Genomic DNA, 22,628 nt, shown 5'->3' with positions numbered 1-22,628 from the left:
CTGCCAGAACATAGTACTCTAGACTGGCTGTGGCAGAGTACCACAGACATTTGTTTTCTCATAACTCTGGAGGCTGGAAGTCCAAGATCAAGGTGTCAGCAGGGTTGATTTCTTCTGAGTCCTCTCCCCTTGGCTTGTAGATGGCCATCTTCTCTCTGTGTCTTCACATGGTGTTCCCTCTGTGTCTGTGTCCAAATTTCCTCTTCTTAGAAAGACACCACTGATAGTAAATTAGGGTCCACCCTAAGGACCTTATTTTAACTTAGTTACCTCTGTGAAGACCTGTAAATACAGTCATATTATGTTATAAGGTCCCTGGGGGTTAGGATTTTAACATACGAATTTGAGGGGGGCACAATTAAAGCCGTAAGACTCCCCCAAGTCCTCACATTAATCAGTGTAACCACCCTGAACTGTTCGATGAATACCACACTCCTTGTGTGCCTTTGCACACTTCTACCTATGGTACCTTTCTCTGCCTTTTCTCTGTATTATTTCTTTACTTGGGCAGTGAGGAAGAGTAAGAAAAGTTCATTCTCCTCTACCCACTGGTAGCACTTTCTTCATTCTTATAACTTTATTACGTATTAAAATTCTTTCTTCAAGTTCTTTTTCTCATGATTGTTAGACGTATGTTAAATGTTGGATGGGCAGTTAGGTGGTCAGGATAAGGTTGGAGCAAGAGGTGGGTCTAGCTGTAATATAAGGTGTGTACTACAAAAGTAGCACAGATGAGGTAGATGCTGTGAAAGTATAGAGGAAGAGTCAGATTATACATGCTTTGGGGTATTTAGGGAAGGAATCATACAAGAGCTGATATTTGAGTATGTCCTTGGAGAATGGTGTGATATTTTGGGATTTGAGAAACTGACAGGTAGCAGCTCTTGCAAAATAATGTGACCAAAGCGGTAGGCAGGAAGAAGCAAGATTTGTTGAGGCATAGTGAGTATTACTCTTTGGTTGGAATATAGCATATTTGAAGGGGTGACATGAGATAAAGCTAGAAAGGAAAGTATATTAATTTGCTATTGCCGCTGTAATAAGTTACCCCAGACTGGTGTCTTAAAACAACGCAGATTTTTTATCTTACAGTTCTAGGGGTCAGAAGTCCAAAATGGGTCTCACTGGACTAAAATTAAGGTGTTGGCAGGGCTGTGTTCTTTTCTAGAGGCTCTAAGGGAGGAGCCGTTTCCTGTCTTTTTCGGCTCCTGGAGGCTGCCCACATTCCTTGGTTCATGGCTCCCTTCGATCTTCAAAACTAGCAATGGCCAGTCAAGTTTTTTTAATATCATATCACTCTAACACACTGACTCTAATGCCTCTGAGCTCCTCTGCTTTTAAGAACCTTTGTGATTATACTGGCCACCCAGATAATCCAGGATAATCTCCCTATTTTAAAGTCAGCTGATTAGCAATGTTAATTCCATTTGCTACCTTAATTCTCCTTTCCATGTAACATATTCACAGGTAAAGGGAATTAGGACATAAGCATCTTTTTTTAAAAAATTTTTTCCTTTATTGCAGTAACATTGGTTTATAAAATTATGTAAATTTCAGGTGTACATCATTATGTTTTGATTCCTCTGTAGATTACATCATGTTCACTACCCAAAAACTAATTACAGTCCATCACCACACACATGAACTAATCACCCATTTCACCCTCCTCCATTTCCCTGTGGTAACCACCAATCCAATCTCTGTCTCTTTGTGATTGTTTGTTGTTGTTTTTATCTTCTACTTATGAGTGAGATCATACAGTATTTGACTTCTCCCTCTGACTTATTTTACTTAGCATAATACCCTCAAGGTCCGTCCATGTTGTCACAAATGGCCAAGATTTCATTGTTTCTTATGGCTGAGTAGCATTCCATTGTGTGTATGTACCTCATCTTTATCCATTCATCCCTTGATGGGCACCTAGGTTGCTTCCAAGTCTTGACTATTGTGAATAATACTGCGAAGAACATAGGGGTGCATGTATCTTTATGCATTCGTGTTTTCGTGTTCTTTGGGTAAATACCCAGCAGTGGAATAGCTGGATCCTATGGTAGTTCTGTTCTTAATTTTCTGAGGAGTCTCCATACTGTTTCCCATAGTGGCTGCACCAGTTTGCACTCCCACCAGCAGTGTACGAGGGTTCCCTTCTCTCCACATCCTTTCCAACACTTGTTTCCTGTCTTGTTGATTGTAGCCATTCTGAGGGAGTGAGATGATATCTCATTGTAGTTTTGATTTGCATTTCCCTGATAGTTAATGATACTGAACATCCTTTCATGTGCCTGTTGGCCATCTTGGAGAATCTTTATTCAGATCTTTTGCCCATTTTTCAGTTGGGTTGTTAGTTTTTTTGTTGTTGAGATGGATGAGTTCTTTATATATTTTGGGCATCTTTGAGAGGCCATTATTCTGTCTACCACCGGTAGGTTGGGGCCAGGTTATAGGAGCTTTAAATATAGCCATTGAATATTTTCCATCAAAGGAATAATATGATCAAAGCCGTGTTTTGGGAGGTTTAATCTATAGTCTGTATGCTATCTAGAATATAGGACTGGAAAGAAATCAACAACCCTGAGTTGTCTTTTCAGCTTTACTGTTGATCCTCCGTCCCTTAGTCCTTCTTTCTCTTCTTCCTTTCCCTTCCCTTCCCTCTCCCCTTCCTCCTAGAACAGCTTATATCCATAAATCCTTAGTCAGAGAGAATTAGTTGTCCTGAACACTGCTACAGCCACTGATTCTGATTCTGTTCACTGTAAGGCTATTTCATCATGTTATGAAAGGGATACTAGACTAGCAGTCAGGAGACCTGAGATATGTTTCAAACTTTGTCAGTAATTTGCTTTGTAACCTTAAGGATATCCTTTAGTCTCTCTATGATGCAATTCTCCGTCTTTGTAATTGGGATGATAAAAACTGTGCATCTGTCAAAGATATAAAGATAACCTTATTCCAAAATAATGTAGCTTATTTTTATTTTTCGTCTGTAGAGAGTAACTGGCTTGTTAGAAAGTAACTGACTTGTAACTTCAGAACTTTTTGCTTTTCCTTTTTTATCTCAAAGAACCAAGAATCGAGCAAAAACCAACAAAAAATAAAAAGCTCAGTGATGCATGCCTAGTTGACTTGCTACTCTCTTTTCCCTCTACAAGTAGCAATCAGGGCAGTTATGTCACGGCAAATCAGGTAATATTTTATAAACCTCTCCCCTTCTATTATTGCTTTATTAAACATTTCTTGCCCGTAAAAAAGAAAAATATGTATGTGAGTCTTACTATATGAAGGTTTCACATTGACAATATAGCAAGTATTGCCTCACTACGTGTGATTCTTCGAGTAAACATTTCAATTGTCTACAATAGAAATACGATGCAAGCTTCAGATGTGAGCCTTGTGTATAAAATTTTCTTGTAGCCACATTAAAAAACGTAAAAAGAAACGGGTGAAATTAACAATATATTTTCAATCTAATATATTCAAAATATTTCAACATGTAATCAATATAAGAAATTATTAATGAGATATTTTAGATTTTTTTGTATTAAGTCTTTGAAATCTGATGTGTATTTTATAGATAAAACACATCTCAATTTAGAGTAGCCACATTTCAAGTACTCAGTAGCCACTTGTGGGCGATAGCTACTGTGTTGGGCGGTGCACGTCTGCTACAAAGGTATCTACGTAATCATTGCATCAGATCTTTTCGTCTTTCCTTAAAGCAGTCTGCACTGCCGTGTCTAATCTCTCTATGACAGTGGTCCCAACCCCCCACTCTGCTTTACCATCTTGCTCTGGTCCTCACTTCATACTGTATTGTCCTCTCTTAGACATTTCTCCCTTCTGTGCCACATATTCCTGTCTCCTTTACTCTGTCAAGGCCCCCGTGCATGTTTTTTGAGATTTGCAGGAGAAAAAGCACCTTTAACAGTTTCCTACCTACCACTATACTTCCATTAAAGTGTTACAGTGGAAATTAGAAATGTAAGCTTATCCCAACAATATCGATACCCTGGGGAAATGAAATGAAGTTCTTCCTCCTCTTAGGAAAATGTCAGAATCCCTGATAATAGTAGAATCTGAGTGTTACAGGAAAATCTAGTCAGGAGTGTGTAACTTGTAGGCTTTGTATCTATTGTTCCATGAAATGTAGCATAAGAATTGTATGTTTTGCTATTATTAACACTTTGCATTTAATCAGTCTCAAAAGCCAAAATGCTTCATAGTTACCCCACAAATGGAATATAAGTATACAAGTTCAATTTGGCTGACTAGGTTAGAACAAAGGACCATAATCATATTTTCTTGCCAGATCATCCTGCCTGTCTTTTCCTGCCTCTTTGTAATCGGCTCTTAGAATTTATATTTCCAAGGTGTTTTGTAGTCATGTGTTGTTTACCTCTCACAATGCATATTTTAGCCCCAATTTGTAAATGCATGGACATGCAGTGATGTGTTTTGGTTTTTGCAAAGTAACTCAAAAAGTCAATGCCAGGGGGCTGGCCCCGTGGCCGAGTGGTTAAGTTCTCACGCTCCGCTGCAAGGCGGCCCAGTGTTTTGTTGGTTCGAATCCTGGGCGTGGACATGGCACTGCTCATCAAACCACGCTGAGGCAGCGTCCCACATGCCACAACTAGAAGGACCCACAACAAAGAATATACAACTGTGTACTGGGGGACTTTGGGGAGAAAAAGGAAAAAATAAAATCTTTACTAAAAAAAAGTCAATGCCAGAAATCCAAAACTGAAATGAAGAAAACAGTTCCATTTACAATAGTGTAAAAAAATATTTAGGAATAAACTTAAAAGAACTATAAAACTTGTACTCTGAAAAACTACAAAACATTGCTGGAAGAAATTAAAGAAGACCTAAATAAATGGAAAGACATCCCATGTTCATCTCTTTTTAATATTGTTAGGAAACTTGCCAAATTGATTCATATATTCAATGCAATTCCAGCTGCCCCTTTTTTATTTTTTGCAGAAATTGACAATATTCATATGGAAATGTAAGGGATCCAGAATAGCCAAAATGGTTTTGAAAAAGAACATAGGAAGACTTAAACTTCCTGATTTCAAAACCTGTTATAAAACTACAGTAATCAAGACAGTGTGGTACTGGCATAAGGATGGACTTCAAATCATTGCAGACCCGCCTTGTTTCTGGGGCTCTGAGTTGTTCTAAACTGATACTCCAGCCTACTCCAGGCTTTTGTCCACTTGTGTGGTGGCCACGTCTTTCCATCATCTGCTAAAGGCAAAACAGTTTGTGTTCTGTTTCTTTTTGGAAGGACTTGTCATTCTGTGGATTTCAGTCTCCTTGGTTGTCTTGTATTCTCAGCTGTCTGGTGAACTCAAGAAAAGTTTTGATTTTGTGGATCAGCTGGTTTTTTTCATTGTTACTGTGGGAGGAATATTCTCTTCCTGCTTTCTACATCCTAAGCAGAGTGGGAATAATGTGATGCTTGGCCTGTGATAGATTGGGCACTCAGTTAAGATTTGTTTAAAGTGGGTTGAATTCATTGAATACTTAGGTGTCTGGCAGTAAGCTAAGCACTTACTACCTCATCTCATGTAATCCACCCCTGTCTATGAGGTGTAGGTAATATTATTATGCCCACTTTTTTAGATGTAAAACTGAAATTTAGTGGAGAAAAGGAACTAGAGGCATAGCAATAAATGAACATTTTTGTTGATTTTACCTATGTCACCTTCCCCCAACCCTCCTTCCCGAATAAAATTCTTGAATCCATTTTTCACTTCTCCAAGGAAAGGAGATATATCCTTGGCATTGCAAGTTCTCATTTCCTCACATGATGGGAAAAGAGGCTCAGAATAAAAGAGAGAAAGCTTGAAGGGACTTCAAGGTGGACTTTTGATTAACAGAGAGAAGACACTTTTGGGTCTGAGGGCTTTGGGTGGTCAGTGCTAGCATCTAGGTTTTATAACAGGTGAAAAACAAAATGACTGTGATAGCCTTGCTGCCACTTTCCATTCTTCCCTTTCCCTTCTCTTGCTTCTGATGTGAAATAGTTAATAGCCTTCAGTTTTTTCACAGGGTAGCCAAATTTTAAGTATTTTTCATTACTATTAATTCCTTACTAACCTGCTATGTGGGAATTCCTTTAGGTAGTTCTCATGCTAGGGACCTTAAATATAATTACTTGTACCACTTACATTTGTCTTAACAAATTCCTTTATAAGCTACATTCAACAAAAGGTGAACTCACAAAGTGTTTTCATTTCTAAAAATTTTGCTTTGTTTTTGTTCACTTTCAGAAAAGAAACTATGAGATGAGCCTGATCAATAAAATCAAATAAAGCAAATGTTATTAATTCATCTCTTCAGCTATTTTCCGAAATTCATTTTCTAAGATGTACCATTTGTAACTCACTACATTAATCATTCTACGTTTTCTCACACACTGGTTGATAAATGCAAGTTAACTTTCATGCATTGCCTATCTTTGCTGGAATTTCAACATCTTTTCGAGTATTCCACGTGTATAATATAAACTGAGAAAGAGAACTCTGGTCATTATTATATTCATGAACAGCATTAATACAGAGACAATGCTAAAGGTTAAGGAATAGGAACATGGAGACAAGGAGGAGGATTGATTATATATGGTAGAATATTTTATAATGCCCTGGCTTGATGTAACAGTTGCTTATATACCTCCTCTCCCTAGTTATCAGGGAATATGAAGAATAGAGAAAGCATCCAGGAATCTAGATTTGATTATTACAACTATGAAGTTCCTGATATTGACCTCAGTGATTGTGAATTCCCACATGTCATTGAAATTTATGACTTCCCCCAAGAATTTCGTACTGAAGACCTCCTACGGGTTTTCTGCAGTTATCAGTAAGTATTTGCAAATGGTTGGGTGTGTTAGGGAGGGTGGGATGAAGTTTCCTAAAATGTCTTCTGAAAACTCATCTTGTATTTTCATATTCCCCACTGGTTTGCTTTAGCATCAAGTTTGTTTATTGCCTTTTCCAAGTGCATTAGAAATCTTCTATATCAAACGACTCTTCTTCTAAGTTCCTTAAAAATGCCAAATAGTCTTTTTAGGCCCCATTTTAGCATTTAAGAAGAATGTCATCAATGATGACTTCCGAATCTGTCTTCATGGTACATTTAGTCTATTTATATTTATTGTAATTATTGATATATTTAGATGTGTGCCTGCCATCTTTTTTGTGTGTGTTTACTTGTCCCATCTTTTTCTCTTCTTCTTGCCTTCTTTTGGATTGATGAGGTATTTTTTTCTCATTCCATTTTTTGGGGAAATGAAACTCTGTGTTCTATTACAAAGTGCATGCTTAACTTATCAATGGCTAAAGTTAATATTTTTTACACTCTTTCTAAACATTATAAGGACTTTTAACTCCATTCCCCAATTCCATTCCCCACCTCTTAGCCCCCCGCAACTAGTATGCTGTTGTGATTATTTTGATTCTTTTTAATTTTTTCTTTTTCCTTTTTAAACTCTGTTTGATGTTGTTATTGTTTTATATATTCAGCATTCAGATTTATCCACTTTCTGTGTACTTGATTTATATCTTCTTGGATCTCATACCTTCCATCTGAAATCTCCTGCATGAAATATATTTATTAGCATTAATTTAGTAACAGTCTGCTGGTAACAAACTCAGTTGGGGTGTTTTTGTTGTTTTTTAATGGCTTTATTTCAACTTCATTCTTGAAAGACATTTTTGCTGGGTATAGAATTCTAGGCTGGCAGTTACTTTTCTTTCAGGAACTTGAAGATACTAGTCTCCTGTCTCCTGGCTTTCTCTGTGGAGGATGAGAAGCCAGCTGAAAGTCTAACAGTTGTCACTTCTGAATGTAATGTCTTTGCTCTTTGGATGCTCTTAAGGTTTTCTCTTTGTCTTTAGTATTGTGTATTTTCAGTATGATGTGGTTTTGTATTTCTTTTTATTTATTCTTCTTGAGATTATTTGGGCTTCTTAAATCAGTGAATTAGTGTTTTTTGTTGGTTTTGGAGAACACTCAGACGTTATCTCTTCAAATATTGCCTCTGTGCCCGTCTTTCTCTCTCTTTTACCTTCTCTGAGATGCCAATTAAATGTATAATAGACCTTCTCACTTAACCCTCATGTTACCTGTCTTTCATGTTTTCCATCTCTTTGTCTCTGTTAGAGTCTGAGTAAATTCTTTAGCTCTAGTTCCCAGTGCACCGATGTTTTTCTTCAGCTGTGTTAAATTTGCTGTTAAATTTGTCCATTGAATTTTTAAATTTCATTTTGTTTTTTCATTTTGCAAAGTTCTCTATTTTTTTTTCAAGTCTGAATGGTCATTTTTTTTAGCTTCTTATTTTCTCCAGATATTTTCACGATTTTAAAAATTTCTTTAAGTATATTAAACATAGACCTTCTGTAGTCTTCTCTGAAGTCCTTTTAGTTCTATTTCTGCAATTTCTCTCTTATAGTGACTTGCTTTTTTGGAGATTTAGTTATCTTTTTACTATGAGCCAACCATTTTCCTTGTAGTTTTCTTTATGGGAATTGAGGCCTACAATAGAAGAAGAGGATTTCTCCTGAGAGGATGTGTGTTTTCTTCTGCCAAGCCCCCAAAAGCCCCAACAGTCCAGGAGCACCTTAAATTGATTTGAAGTTATTCTGACCACTGAGGTAGAAATAGTCCAGTGGAGAATGATAAAAAATGATTGTTATATGTCTCAACTGGTTCATTTTAACAACACATATAAATATTCATTCACTTGCCAGTCTTTGATGTGGTACGAAAGCCACCTTTTTTTTAAAGTTATTGCTCTATTGATGGAAGAGTTCTTGTACTTCACCCTCATAATATATCACCTGTGACTTTCAATTTAATTTCTTTAAAGTGCAGCAAGAACTTTAATGTACCTTCAGAGTCATCTGAGTACATATTCCTCATAGGTTAAAGTGTTTTCTCTTTTATAGCTATTTTTCCTAAATGTAAATTGATTAAAGTTTTTGGGGTTTTTTTAGTGACCTCACCTTTCTCTGGTCTTCCAAAGCATTCAATTAAGTTTTTATAGACACAGCAACTCATCTTTTTCAGCCTCATATTTCATCCTTTAAATTTTATTTAATTAAATCATGTAGTGAAAATATAAGTTAAAACTAATGTAAGTGGGTTTGAGAACAATTGCACTAACCCTTGTTATGTATATAGTTTATACATATATGTAAAAGGTAAAAGAGTCAGAAGTATACTTCTGTATCCTTAACTTGTAAGAAAAAATAAGCTTCAGCAATAAAGAAACAATCTAGAAAAAAAGTTACTGAGAAAAAGGATTTCAAGATCTGAAAGAATTAGTCAATACCAAAAAGGATTATACTTTAATGCTCCAATCCTGATATTAAAAATGATCCAGGTCCATTGTTTGATATTATAGATTTAAATTTAAAAATCAATTCATGTACATCTTGATTTTGTATCAGTTAGGGTATAGCCCCCAACTGTTTTTTAAAGGGCCAGATAGTAAATGTTTTAGGCAACTCTGCCATCATTGCACAAAAGCAGCCATAGACAAGATGTAAACAAAGGAACACGGCTGTATTCAATGAAACTTTATGTACAAAAACAAGCATGCTGTTATTTTATGAAGTTTTAGAACAGGCAATACTAGCTAGCAGCCATATACCTCACTTAAATTTGGTTGGTGGGGAGTATCAGTTCTATAACTAAAAGAAGGAAGGGGTGACTGGATCCTGAAGGACACTTCTCTGCCATAGACCTTACTCTGTGTAGATAGTATAGGTCAGTTAGTCTAAATCATTGCAGTTACGTTAAGACCCAATATCAGGGCCTGTTCTATGTGAAATGCATAATAGATTTTAAAAAGCAGCCAATGAGATTAAATCCCAAAGTAGAACTACCTTAGATTGTTGTTAATAATGATTAAAACCAAGGATCAGTTTTGTTGATGTCTAGAGTTTCCTGAAGATTAGTTAATTCTTATGAATTGTTAACTTCCCTTTGCTTTGTTTCTTCCTATTCTTACCTGTAAGACCATTTTTCTATAAAAACCCCCTAATATTCCCAAAAGAGCATTTTAAAGGATTATGAAGTTCCAAAGTCTAAAAGGCCCTCCATAACCTATCTAGGCCTTTTTCTATCATTTTTGCAAACTATCTTATAATATAGACTTCTCCTATTGAACTTGTCCGCGGTCTCCAACCCCTGTGGTCATTTCATGTCACGGTCAAACTTACCCTTACATTCAGGAAATTCTCTAACTAACGTTCAAAGCCTCCTTTATTCCTTTTCCCTCAAAGCAATTTTTTTTCTTCACTGGTTGTTAAAGAGTGAAGATATTTTAGCAGTTGTCTTTTTTCTTCTTCATAGTGCTTTAATAAAAATAAAGAAAAAGTCAGGGTGCAGAAGCTTATAATAACACCTGTGAGTTAAATACCAGTGTCAGCTTTATGTGCTAATCACTATCTTCATCAGAGTTAATAATTTTCCTGATGAATATTGCTATTAATAAATAATGAGCACCATTCATTTAGTAAATGCCCACTAACTGCTTAACACCATGTTCTTTGTCATGGATGATCTCATTTCCGTTTTTCACAACTCTGTTAGGAAGGTACTGTGCCCATTTCTACAGATGAGCAGACTTAGCTTAAAGAGAGGTTAAACCTGCCCAGGATCTCAGGGTGGCAGAACCTGAGTCCATTTATGTCTGATCCTCAAACCTCTGCTCTTTCCACAGAACTGTATTGAGTCTGTGAGCAGTTTTAAGCTCCTAGCTGAAAAAATGACACCTGTCATGGCATCATCCTGATAGTCCTTGTGCTCACTGTATAGCTCTGTTCCAAAATAAAGGTGTTTTTTTTTAGTACTTAATGGTCATTCTTTCTAATCTGGTCTGATATTTCTCTTATCTTGATTTCTTTTATCCTGAATTTTTCTGACTTTGCCACAATTCTTTCTTATTTTCCCTTTCTCTGAAACGAGAAAGAAAGAATAGGTCAGCCTCTTTGATTATACCTGTCCTTTTTCTCCATTACCTGATTTTTTTGCTTTGAATGACCTATGTCCTTCTCCCTCTCTGTCCCTGTGCCTGCATTTGCATTAAATCCAGGTGACCTTCCCTGCCCACCTCCTCCTCTAATACTCTTCTGCTCCTCCTCTGCTCCTCCTCTGCTTCCTCTTTCCACCTCTTCTGTTCCCCTCCGTAAGAACATCTCTTGTAAATAGTGCATTAAATAGTTTACCTCCCCAAGGGGCTTGTGAGGATTAATTAGTTGATGTCTATAAATGACTGGAATGTAAAATACTCCCAAGTAGTTCTTTATGATGGTATTATTTGCTTTTAAAATTCAATGGCTTCTTCTGTCCTCCAAGCTGTTTTTTGTGTCATTATCCCCATTCCACCTGTGTGCTAATTGAGTGTTTCTCTTTATCTCCTCATGAAATGTTTTGTGAGACTCTATTTGAAAGATGTTTCATAAAAGTAAATTTTATTTTAAGAAATACAATTTGTTCTTTTGTTGCAGAAAGAAAGGATTTGATATTAAATGGGTGGATGATACACATGCCCTAGGAGTATTCTCCAGTCCGATTACAGGTATTCACCCAGTGGATTTCTGTGTTCTTTTTAATATTGTGCATTTTCTGCTGCTACTTGTTCTTATTTCCCTTCTATTCCAACGTTGGCTGGCATTTTATTCAGCCAGTATCGGTAATTGACAGATACAGGTTTTTGAGGCCTAGTACTTTGGTACCCAGGTGCTCGCCTTCTCCCTTTTCACCTTCATGCACTGGTATCTGGAGGGAGAGTCAGCTCCTTCCAAGGCTGTTTGCTGCATAACTGTCAGTTATAATAGAGCATAAACAGATTGTAGGTAGAGATTGAAGAAGCCAACGTGGCTAAATCTTACAATATTTGTGATTTTTTTCCCCTCAGACAAATGAATTTTAAGTAGCCCTTTAACCTTTCTGGTGAGAGGTAGTAATACCTACTTTCAGAATGTATGATAACGGCCTTTTCAGATGTATCCTTGGCCTCATGATACATCTGATGCAGAGGCATTCAAAGAAATCAGAGATCTTGGTTTCTGTTTGAACAACCTAAAATTCGGGTCTGCAGACTTATTCTGTACAGGTCTAGACAGTAAATATTTTAGGGCATAAGATCTCTGTCACTACTTAACTCTGCTGCTGTAACAAGAAAACATCCGTAGACAATATGCAAAGGAATGGACATGGCTCTATTTCAGTAAAACTTTACAGAAACAGATAGTTAGCTGGATATGGTCACAGAGCCATAGTTTGCTGATCTCTGATCTAAAATAATCGCTGCCAAGTTGTTCCTTTTGGATTTTCTAGAGTTTACCAATTTCTTTTGCTTGCCATGAAAAAAAAAGCATAACATCTAGGAAAAACTTTCTAAGAACTAGCCTTAAATTTTCCTTTGCGTCAGTCTTCTTCGTGTCTCTTCCTTCCTTACATTTGTTCCTCTTTGCAGCTCGTGATGCTCTCGGAAGTAAACATGCCATGGTGAAGACCCGACCCTTGTCACAGGCCACGAGAGCAGCCAAGGCCAAAGCTAGAGCTTATGCCGGTAAGCCTGTCATCTCGGGGCTTTATCATGTTGATAGTGGTGTTATTGTTTTTTCCAGCACTTGTGCAGCATCCAGAGTTCTAAAAACATATCACTTTTATTTTTAGTATTAAAGTAAGTATATTCTTACAGGAAAAAAGAAAAGGCTATGTTGGAAATAATGGCATCTGAGCAGCCACTTGGAGAGAGTGGGAGATACTAGGCAAGCAATGCAGGAACTTTGCCTGATGATATCCTTATCTAGTTTACCTCTGTTTAGCTGTTTGATAGAGTCACAGTAAGAAATTGTGTTAATACAGATAATGAAGCCAGCTCTGTTTGTGCTTTGCCATGTTAATTTCCTCTGATCGTCATCTATCAGGCTTATATTAATTACTGCTGATGCAGCCCTTGTTAGTCTATTTTGTATGTTAATTACTGAGTTAAATCACTTGGAGCTAGAGTGCTTTCTCTTCCTTACTCCCTCCTCCTCCCTCCCTCCTCCTCCCTCCCTTTCTCCCTTTCAGAGTTCCTCCAGCCAGCAAAGGAGCGTCCTGAGACTTCAGCAGCCTTAGCCAGAAGGTTAGTTATCAGTGCCCTTGGGGTTCGAAGTAAGCAGAGCAAAACTGAACGGGAAGCAGAGCTCAAGAAATTGCAAGAAGCCCGAGGTGAGTTGAAGTGATGGCTTTCTTCTTTAGTCCCTTTAGAGCTCACTTTATAAGGCATGTATAAAAAAAGAAAAATGACTAAAGCCCATTCCGTTTTGTCATTTCCGTTTCCTAGAAGCTTCCCAAGTACATTGACATTGTTTTTAAGCCTTATATTTAGGAAGAAGACACTTCAGGATTTGTCTGCATGTTCCACATGCCGAGGCACCCTGATCCATGCTCCTACTATTGTTTTCCAAGAAATAGTTTCCGGTTCTTACCTCACCCATGGGTTTTTCTATAATTCTTGCTCCAAACTCTGAGAAAAATTTTGCTGTGAAGAAGTAATAGTTTTCCAGGCAGAAACCATTATTTGCTGTGGTTTTACTGGGCCATGATTGCCATGATACTATAAAATGGTTTAGATCTTGGGTAGAAGACAAATTAAGGAAAAGCCAGCAATTGACATTTGATAATGATAACTGTAGGGGGTGTTTTTTTTCTTCAAAGACAGTCCTGAGTGGCTTCATTAGAGCACATCTAGATTAACCTAACTTCTGATTATTTTCCAGTACCTAAGAGTTCTCGGAAAGGATTTCAAATGATCCACAAGCAGAGATTTCTTTCCCTCTCGTTTGGAGTTGAGGTTAAAATCTCTCTCCTCTTTTATAGGCTGTTGACTTGTATGTAAAGGCTTGGGACTCTGGCTTTGCACTTAAGTACTTTTTATCAACCTGCAGGCTTTAGACAGTCTCATTGCCTTAGCCCACGATCTGTGGAATCTGTGAAGGCAATTTATTCTGAAAATTCCACTTACCGAAAAGGAACTTCATTTTTCCATTAAACGAATTGAAGTTTCAAACTCCTTGTTTATTGCCGGTCTAACAAGGCCATTAATACTTCCTGTCCACTCTGCTTTGGTGATAGCAGGCAGCTTGCAGGCTCTCAGCTGCACTGGCCAGATAACCAGTGACAGAGTGTGTCATGGCAGGTGCTAGAGTTTCAGGGTTGAACCCAACTAATTTTTGAAACCTTAATGATTATAATGAGGCAGTTTTGATTTTTCCAGTGTGTTGTTCACTTAAAGGCCTCCTGCAGACTATAGAAACGGGAAGACTCCTCTGGTTTTTATAGATGGCAATAACAGAACTAGATTAAAGGAGAATGTGCAGTGTCCTTAACTCTTTATTAATTGGTTATCTCTGTGGAAAATGATTTCTCTGTGATAAGCACAGTTATCTCAGAAGATCAGTAGAGGTAATAACAGCAGTATCTATGAAAGGAGATATGACTCTTTGCAGTGCATCAAGCTTGCCTGGGAGCGTGATATCACCTGTCTGTACAGGTGCTGCAGCAGTGCTTTTGTGTGGGTAGCACCTGAGGATTCCCCTCCGTTTCTCTCTAGGCACATCAGCATGATCTCCACTTGCAGTATTTGTTTTAAATGCCCAGCTACACAGAGGACTTTCAGTGATGCAATTACAAATGAGACTGTTGGCTAAGTGGGTACCCTGCTGCTGCCTTTTTAAGGAAGGGCTTTTGTTTAAGTGGATCGAGACCCACTGTGATAAGTTCCTCCTGTCCATTGGTGCTGCGGCGGTGTGGATTATAGAGGACTGTTCCCTTATTATATTTCAGGACTCTCCCATTCTTAATATCTGAGAAAATGCATATGGAACATTCCTGATATATCTCTTTCTGGCTTCTTCATGTGTTGAGCAAATACTGTTACATCTGTCTGCATGGAGCCCAAGACTTTTCACTTAAAGATTTTTTTCTGTGGAAATTACTGTTTAGGTATTAAACAGAACAGATATTTTTGTTGCAGATCTTCTTTCACTGGACGGGGAGGGGTCAGGACAGCATAGTACATAGTATTGTGGACTCTGGACTCAAACTGCCTGGTTCGACATCTAAGCTCTGCCATTTTGTGGCTCTGTGACCTTGGATAAATTACTTACTGTCTGGAGGCCTCTGTTTCCTCATCCATAAAATGGAAATCAAGTGACATAATCCACGAAAGATACTTGGTCATCTTCAAAAACCATATGAACGCTCTGTCTCTTGTTTCTATAGACCTATAATAATTATGTGATAAATGTTAGCTGCTGCTGTTTTTATTAGTAGTAGAACATTATCACTATATGGTGAGTCCAACTCAGATTCCAATGCATATTTTTTGTCATTACTCTTTATTGTAAATTTTCTGTAATACTCTGTCAACTACCTTTGGCATTCACTGAGCACCTGCCCTGTGCGATGCATTGTGCTCTCTATTTAGGAGAATTAGAGAGATGGCAAGATGTTGTTCCTCTCCTTAAGACTTAACAATCTGGTGGGGTTTTCTGCTTTGAGTAAGGCAGAAAATATGAACCTGGTATTTTAAGCAATTTTTTCTTCTCTCACTTTAGTTCTGAAGATTTTAATATTAAAAGCCATGAAAAGCTTTTTGTGATTAAGAAGATTGGAAGGAAACTCCAGGCAATGCAGCATGTTATAACTCTGATGCATGGTTATTATCTCCAGTTTCTAGTTGGCCCAGAGAAGTTAAGTAACTGGCCTACGGTCACCCAGCTGGTAAATTGAGAGGAGGCATTTGAACGTAGGCCTCTCTAATTAGAACCCATGCTCCTTCTACAATACTCCAATCTCTCTTGAAGGACTTTTTTCCCAGGGAAAAAAAGATAAAAATTTTTTTAAGGTCTTCAGAAAATGAAATATGACAGGCTTCTTTTTAGTTATCTGTTCCCATGGTCAGCAGCATTCACTGTCAGAACATTCTTCTTTAGGTCTAACTTAAATTTGTGTAATAGTTTAAACCAGTTTCCTCTTCTTTTTTCCTTAGTAGAAGGAGGGAACATCTGGATACCATTCTGTTCTAAGAGCCTGTAACTGTAAAGATCAAGGGTAGATCATTCAGGAATGAGGGGATCTGGGCTATAATAGAGTTTTTGCTATTAACTGGCTCTGTGGCCGTGGGCAAGTCTCTGAAACCTCTCTGTGCCCCAGTTGCCAACAAAGGAAAAATAATGCTTGACTTACCTAATCATTGAGCACTTTTTGAGCACAACATAAGTTAACATGTGTAAAATTGTTTAGAAAGGTGCTTTACAAAATCAGAATGCTATTATTTATGTGACTCTTGGGAAATTAGGATTTATTATAATAATATGAGCCACTAATGACAAATATGTACTATGTACTTGCTGCTCCCTGTCCATTATCCATGACAGACAGTGCTAATCAGTCATGACCTACCTTCCTTGGTGAGTTTTGACTTGACTGTTGCCAATTGATCAAAATTAGCATGGGAATTGAAATCTATGTGCCATCCTGATATAGGTAGTTTTATTAATAATACTATAGAATAATCTATCTTTCTTTTTCCGACTGTAAGAGCTCTGCTGTCTGGCACAGTGACTGGTTCATAAAAAGGTACTCAGTATTCATGTTCATTGACTGAATATATGAATGACATTGGTTACTTTAATTTTTCTTCATAAATCTTATTTCCTTCATGATTCTACTTTGAACCCTTTCTGATCCTCCCTGTTTTTCTTTATAAAACCCGGAGGTGACCACTGCATATGTAACCCTTCTAATTAATGAATTTGGGATTTAAACACTTTCCTGCTAAGTTCTTCCACCCTACTTTGGTCTTTCTTACCCTTTTAGTGAGAAGTCGGTGTCGTAGTCCTTAAAAAGAAGATTCAGAAAGTAAAGCTACTCTGGGAAGAATTGAAAAAGGAAGTACCCAAATCATTTTAAGCAAATCATGTTGTATTTATCTGGGGGATAACAGCTTTAGTTCATAAGTCTTTGAAGATGGAGAAAGTATCTTTTAGTGCAGCAGAGTGCATAACATCTCAGAGGTAGCTAAGAGTGGGAAATTAAAGCAGAGATTATCCTTGAGTGCTTTCTATTTGACTTAATCACATGTTTTAACCTAGTGATTCATACTAAATGACAAAACCACACTTTAAAGACCTAACTTGAGAATACGTGTAAAATTTCCCTCTTGTTCCACTTATCGAAACAGTTGGTTCCCACCTGATATTGGAGATAAATGTCAGGACTTCTCAGAAGAAGCTAGTCTCTCATTTTCAAAGCCTGCTATAATTTTATTTCATAACTTATTTCGATTTTATTCTTGGGGTAGGTGATTAATTGGCTAGTTCTAAAAGGTCATCTTTTGGGTCACAGGCCTGAAAGGCAGAGTGAGTAAACAATAATTTGATCTCCTACTTTGATTAATTAAATCACTAAGAACTTGAAAGTAAAATCATCTCTATAGGATACTTAGTTAACTATAATAAAAATTTAATCACAATTGCTACCTTCTGAAATTCTTTTGAGGCATTCCATTATTCTGCCTTCAAGGACAGTGCTGCATTGCTGACTCATAATCTAGGTCGTGTGGTATTTTCTTGGTGTCTTTTTTCCCCCGATGTGAAGTTCCCTTCATATCTAAGCATGTTTCCTTTCAGATTAATGTGATATTTTTCTCTCACATGCAGTATTTACCCATATTTTTGGTGTCACCTGCTGTTTAATAAACTTATGTCCTTGGCCTGGATCAGAGATGAAAATGTTGGCCCTAGGGCTAACTGACCAGTTCGCCAACTATTGCTAAATAAATAGCACGTAGTTCTTTGTGTTGACACGAATACCTTGAGAATCATTCCACCCTCAGTTATATGCCTCCTTAACACTTCTGTGATCCAGATTATATTTTTCCAGTATATTAATGATGACATAAATACTCGATAAGCCTAAATTCTAAAACTTTTCTAAAATTAAGAGGTTACTTATATTAATTCTCTTTGATCTACCAGATGTGTCAACCCATAAAAGAAGGCAGTTAGATTAGTTTGACCAGACTTGTACTTTAAGTCTTCATGTTGCTTATTACTCTGCAGGTGGCTGCCAGTGGATTTTGTGATGATTTTTCTCATTATTTTCTAGATGTAGAAGTAAATTTTGAAAGTTTTAATTTACATCTCTTTTCTTTAATTTTTTTAAACGTGACACCAAACTGGCCCCTTCAACACTTTCCACTCCCTCAGCGAGAAGTGATGATTTCACTCAACTCATTTAACATAATCATTTCTGCCAGTTTGTTTATCATACGGGGAAATGAAAGTCTTCAGGGCCGGCTTATATGAGTGCTTTAGGTTCATCATCTCATACTCATTCTTCTCTTCTTCCTTAGTTTCATGCCCTTATGGCTGCTGTTGGGCTTTCTCTTTACTTAGTTTACTTTTATAATTGTTGGAGATAAAGTTAATAGGAGCTTTTTCATGCAGTCTATCAGCTATTATCTGCTTTCCTTTCAACATGTTTCTTTATCTTTCTGTCACTACATTTTTTTTCATATTTTTTCCCTTTCTTTGTAGATATTTTCAGATGTCAGGATAGTGGAAAGTATGATGGCTTAAGACTTAAGGACTGGGTTCCAGCTTCAGTTTTTCACTGATTATGTAAGCTTCAGCAAGTCACTTAACCCCTCCAAGCTTCCATTTCCTCTTTAAAATGAAGAAAGTATTTTTAAGTGTCATACTAACTTATGTTTCTCTATTTTATTCATGGTCTGTATTTCTAAATTTATGCCTCACATTTTCACTATTTCTTTGTGCTTTTTAATTTGTCTCCCTACTCTTACTGGTTTTCTCATGTGGTTTACCACCAGAATTTCATCGTATTTACATGTATTTGGTAATAAAGATCTACCGTCTTTTATTAGAAAGCATTAGATTAGGAAATATTTCAGAATTCAGAACTTTTCCAATTTTAGAAAGGTAATATGGTTAATATGCTTCATAATATCAAAATCAAACTTGTTAACATTAATAGTTCTGCAGCAGAAAATATGGCATTATAAGTAGCCATACGAAAAAAGACTATAAATAGCCTTGTGTCTTTTCAGGTTAGGTTTACCACCAAATGAGTTTTGGCCCCAAGCTTTTAAAAAAACAAAACTTTGTTTTCAGAACTGCTTTGATTTTGGAATTGTGGCTTATGGGCCAGTCATATTTTTCTATTGCTCCTTGATTTCTTTTCTTATTACTTCCCGTATGCCTTTCTGAGTTAAGTATCCAAGCTTATCGAAGAGTTTGAGTTCTAATAGTTCACTTTTCTGGTTTCTTCACTTTTTCTTGTAATCCAGAACCAGTTTTCAATTGCTTTTGTCTAAGTTTGCTTTTACCTTTTGATCCCCTTCTAACTTTCCCCTGTTTGTAAGAATCAGAACCACAGTGCCTTCCTAAGAAATCCTGGGGTCCTTGAGACAAGTCATTATCCTTAGTGCTTGGAAAATCCCGACCCCATTCAAGCCTGCCTTAAGCAGAGTCACAGGACACTGAATTAACTAGCTAGCCTTCAGTTTGGAATTTGCTGACCCCCATTTTTTGCCTCTTGTAACTTTGCTGCTATATTCACATAATGCCACAAGATGGTGCCCAAATAGCAGTGAATTTCTCTTTTTCACGTTTCCAAGTGCCAGTCAGCTTCCTGACCAAGTTCTTTGCCCTTAAAGTACAGTCAAATATAGTATAGGAATTTTGTAAGGGATTCTGCTGATTTGGAAAGATAGGTCAAAATAGCAAGTGTTAACTCTAAACTCACTTTGATTTCTGTAATCCCCTTGGTTTATGACTTGCAAAATCTTTTGCAGACGTTGTCTGAAATAATAGCCCTTGGAAGGAAGCACTTAGGTTTATCATCTGCATTCTGTGGTGTCAAGATCAATGACTAGCCATGAAATGAGCACTGGTATTGTGGCACCTAGTGAAGTGCTCAGACCACCAAACCGTGTATGGTCTGTATTTTCTCAGGTCTTAGTGAAAGGAAATGAAATGAATTTCATTTCTTAAATGAAAACCAAGCATCTATGTTAAAAATTGAAGACAGATTGCCCAGATTTGTGCATTTTTTGTTTTTAGAAATAGTCCTTAGTTTGCTTCCATTATATGTGGTCATTTTTCCATGTTGAGATGGTGTATTCCAGAAAATTTCTGGCTCCTGAAAGTGCTCTGAAAATAGTGAAATTTGGTTTGCCTCAGAAATATTGTTCCATGAGATTATAGTAGGGAGATATGACTAAAGCCCCTGTGGCTGCCATTTTCATTTGAGCAAGAAGGTAAAAGAAGGATATTGAAACGTATTTTTGATGCCTATTGAATTACTTGTAAAGATCAGTAAGCTGGGAATAATGCACAGTTATATTGGAACAGTAACACAATTGAGAAATAGAATTAAAATAAATACGTTGTCAGCAAGACTAGAATCTGTATCCTGCTAGATTCTCACTAATTCCATATAGCTTTTATTCTCTAGGCCCAGATCTTTTTCTGTTATAGAGTAATAGTAACGTTGTTTTCACTTACAAAGCCCATGGAAAGTTAAAGTTCTTAACTCTGGAATTAGGTAAGAGAAGACCAGGAAATCCAGCTGTTTCATGATTAAAATTTGCCTTGTAATTTGGATTATGGGAAAGTCACTGGTTATATGAAGTAGACTACCACTTTTAACACTGCTCTTATTTATAGAGAGAAAACGGTTGGAAGCCAAGCAACGGGAAGACATCTGGGAAGGCAGAGACCAATCTGCAGTTTGAGCATCACTCAATGAAGGGGATAATCCCATGAATTCAGAAAATATTTCCATAGTCTTCAGATAAGAGGATGCTTCCAGAGCTCTGTGTACATGCAAATGTGCATGTTAGTGAAAGAAAGAGATAAAACAATCAAGACAAGGATTGACTGGGTATAGAAAGAAGATGGACTCCTGTCTGTCTTCACTCCTAAATGCAATTCTTTGGAATCACTTTCCTGTTTTGGGCATAGAAAGGAGCCATCAGCTAGGAAGAAACATGGAAGATGTGACTTCCAAGAGTCATCTGGACAGGGCAAGTCGTGTTAGCATGGGTCCCACTTCCAAGATGTTTTAAGCAAATACAACAGAGGATTCAAACCTGCGCTGATGGGAGATTCAGGCCCTGCAAGGGCAGGGTGTTCCTTAGTACCTCACAAAACTGAGAACAGCAATATTGAGGGGGAGAAGGGGGCACAGTTAGTACAAAGAGACAGAACAGTGTCTGGTGTACTTGGTATTCACAGAATCTACACTGCCAGTTTCAGAACTCCACAGTTGGTGAACTGTAGCAGATATTTGGACTCCAGAGTTTGTACTGAGCTGAGTGCCTGGGGCTGCTCCAGCTGCACAGCAGCCAGGGGCATGGCAGCTTCATTCCTCCTAGGAAGCCAGTCTTGGGAGCTGCCTGCCAGTTCCAGTTTAAGCAGTACTGGATGTTGTATGAGGGAGATATTAAAGCCCATTTTATGACATATATCACTCTGGTATTTGTCAATTTTATTATTCCTACAAAGAAACTGGAGAGCAGCTCTCCTTGAATCTTCATTCCTGTAATTCTGTGCATGAGTTCAGCGGATCTGTTGGTTTTATTGAACCCCACTGAATAGAGAGCTGATCATCTCTCTGCCCTAGAATATACTATAAAGTGCCTCTCCTGGAATTGGCATGTGGCAGCTCCTCTCCCCTTCTTGGCCTCTTTATGCACCCGGACTCCACCCTCTTGCCTTTTCCCATTTCTGTCAAATGTGACATCCTGCAGAGGGCATCTGTCACACAGCATGTTCTTGGTATGATCTTCTCAGCCTGTGCCAGAGGCACTGGGCAAGAAGCTCCAGCTCATCCATTACAGCGAAGAGCAGCCAGGATAAGACACCACCTCCGAGTAGTGAGAGGTTCCCTAAAGGACACGACAAGTCAGAGCCATCAGCTCGGGCTTTATCCATCTCATATGTGTATTCTCAGTGCTTTTGGAAAGTAGTTCTACACTGAAGAAACGGTAATGCCAGAACTTAGATGCTGAAGTAGCAAGAAACAGTGTCTCATTGTGCTTTCACCATGGGCAGTAGCCTCTTTTTTGTGTAATTTAGTGCCCATGACAATGATGGATTATTAGCATCGCCTAGACCGTGGTGGGGTGGGCCTCTGTTCACACGTTCCTCAGATGACACTGGCCTTGGGTCTTGGTCCTGGCCCAGCTGTCCCTGCTGCTCTTCTGGTCTGAGAGCCCGCCAGCACTTCCTCAGCATCGTCTTCTCATTCTTGCTCGGTTCTGAAAGTGTCCCTTGTTCGTGTTCAGCGCCTCCATTCCACGTTTGAGGGATTAAATACGTCCTTCTCCTGACCTTCGGTCCCAGATGACTTAGGCCAGTGCCCCTCTCTTTGGCTGCTAGCTGCAGGATTGTGCTGTCTGTCTTCAGAGAGCAGACTTCTCTAAGATGGGCAGGTCTGTTTGAACTGTACAGCTGCATTTGAAAGGAAATGCAGGGAGCCGGAGCCAGGCTTCATTCTGAGTGGTAGACCTCGGAGGCACACCGTTGCTCTGTTTT

At 38.0% G+C, this 22,628-nt stretch overlaps 1 protein-coding gene across 7 annotated transcripts in view; it reads left to right on the top strand.

Annotated features, from left to right (window-relative positions):
• R3HCC1L (R3H domain and coiled-coil containing 1 like) overlaps window positions 1–22,628 on the top strand; it is a 204,127-nt gene that overhangs the window by 74,419 nt on the left and 107,080 nt on the right. For 3 of the 7 annotated variants that reach the window (XM_001501230.6, XM_023641283.2, XM_014733204.3), the window contains exons 4-8: window positions 6,686–6,861; window positions 11,517–11,587; window positions 12,488–12,583; window positions 13,090–13,230; window positions 20,757–21,558. In XM_001501230.6, the coding sequence (XP_001501280.3) occupies window positions 6,686–6,861; window positions 11,517–11,587; window positions 12,488–12,583; window positions 13,090–13,230; window positions 20,757–20,824 (552 nt within the window). In that variant the 3' untranslated portion in view covers window positions 20,825–21,558. Of the gene's footprint in view, window positions 1–3,061; window positions 3,184–6,685; window positions 6,862–11,516; window positions 11,588–12,487; window positions 12,584–13,089; window positions 13,231–20,756; window positions 21,559–22,628 lie in introns of those variants that run through there. The other 4 variants (XM_070261425.1, XM_023641294.2, XR_011436696.1 and 1 more) reach the window with 2 other exon arrangements.

This window comes from Equus caballus, chromosome 1 (genome assembly GCF_041296265.1).
Source record: "Equus caballus isolate H_3958 breed thoroughbred chromosome 1, TB-T2T, whole genome shotgun sequence".
Classification (NCBI taxonomy): Eukaryota; Metazoa; Chordata; class Mammalia; order Perissodactyla; family Equidae; genus Equus; species Equus caballus.
This window is presented reverse-complemented; position numbering and strand designations above follow the sequence as displayed.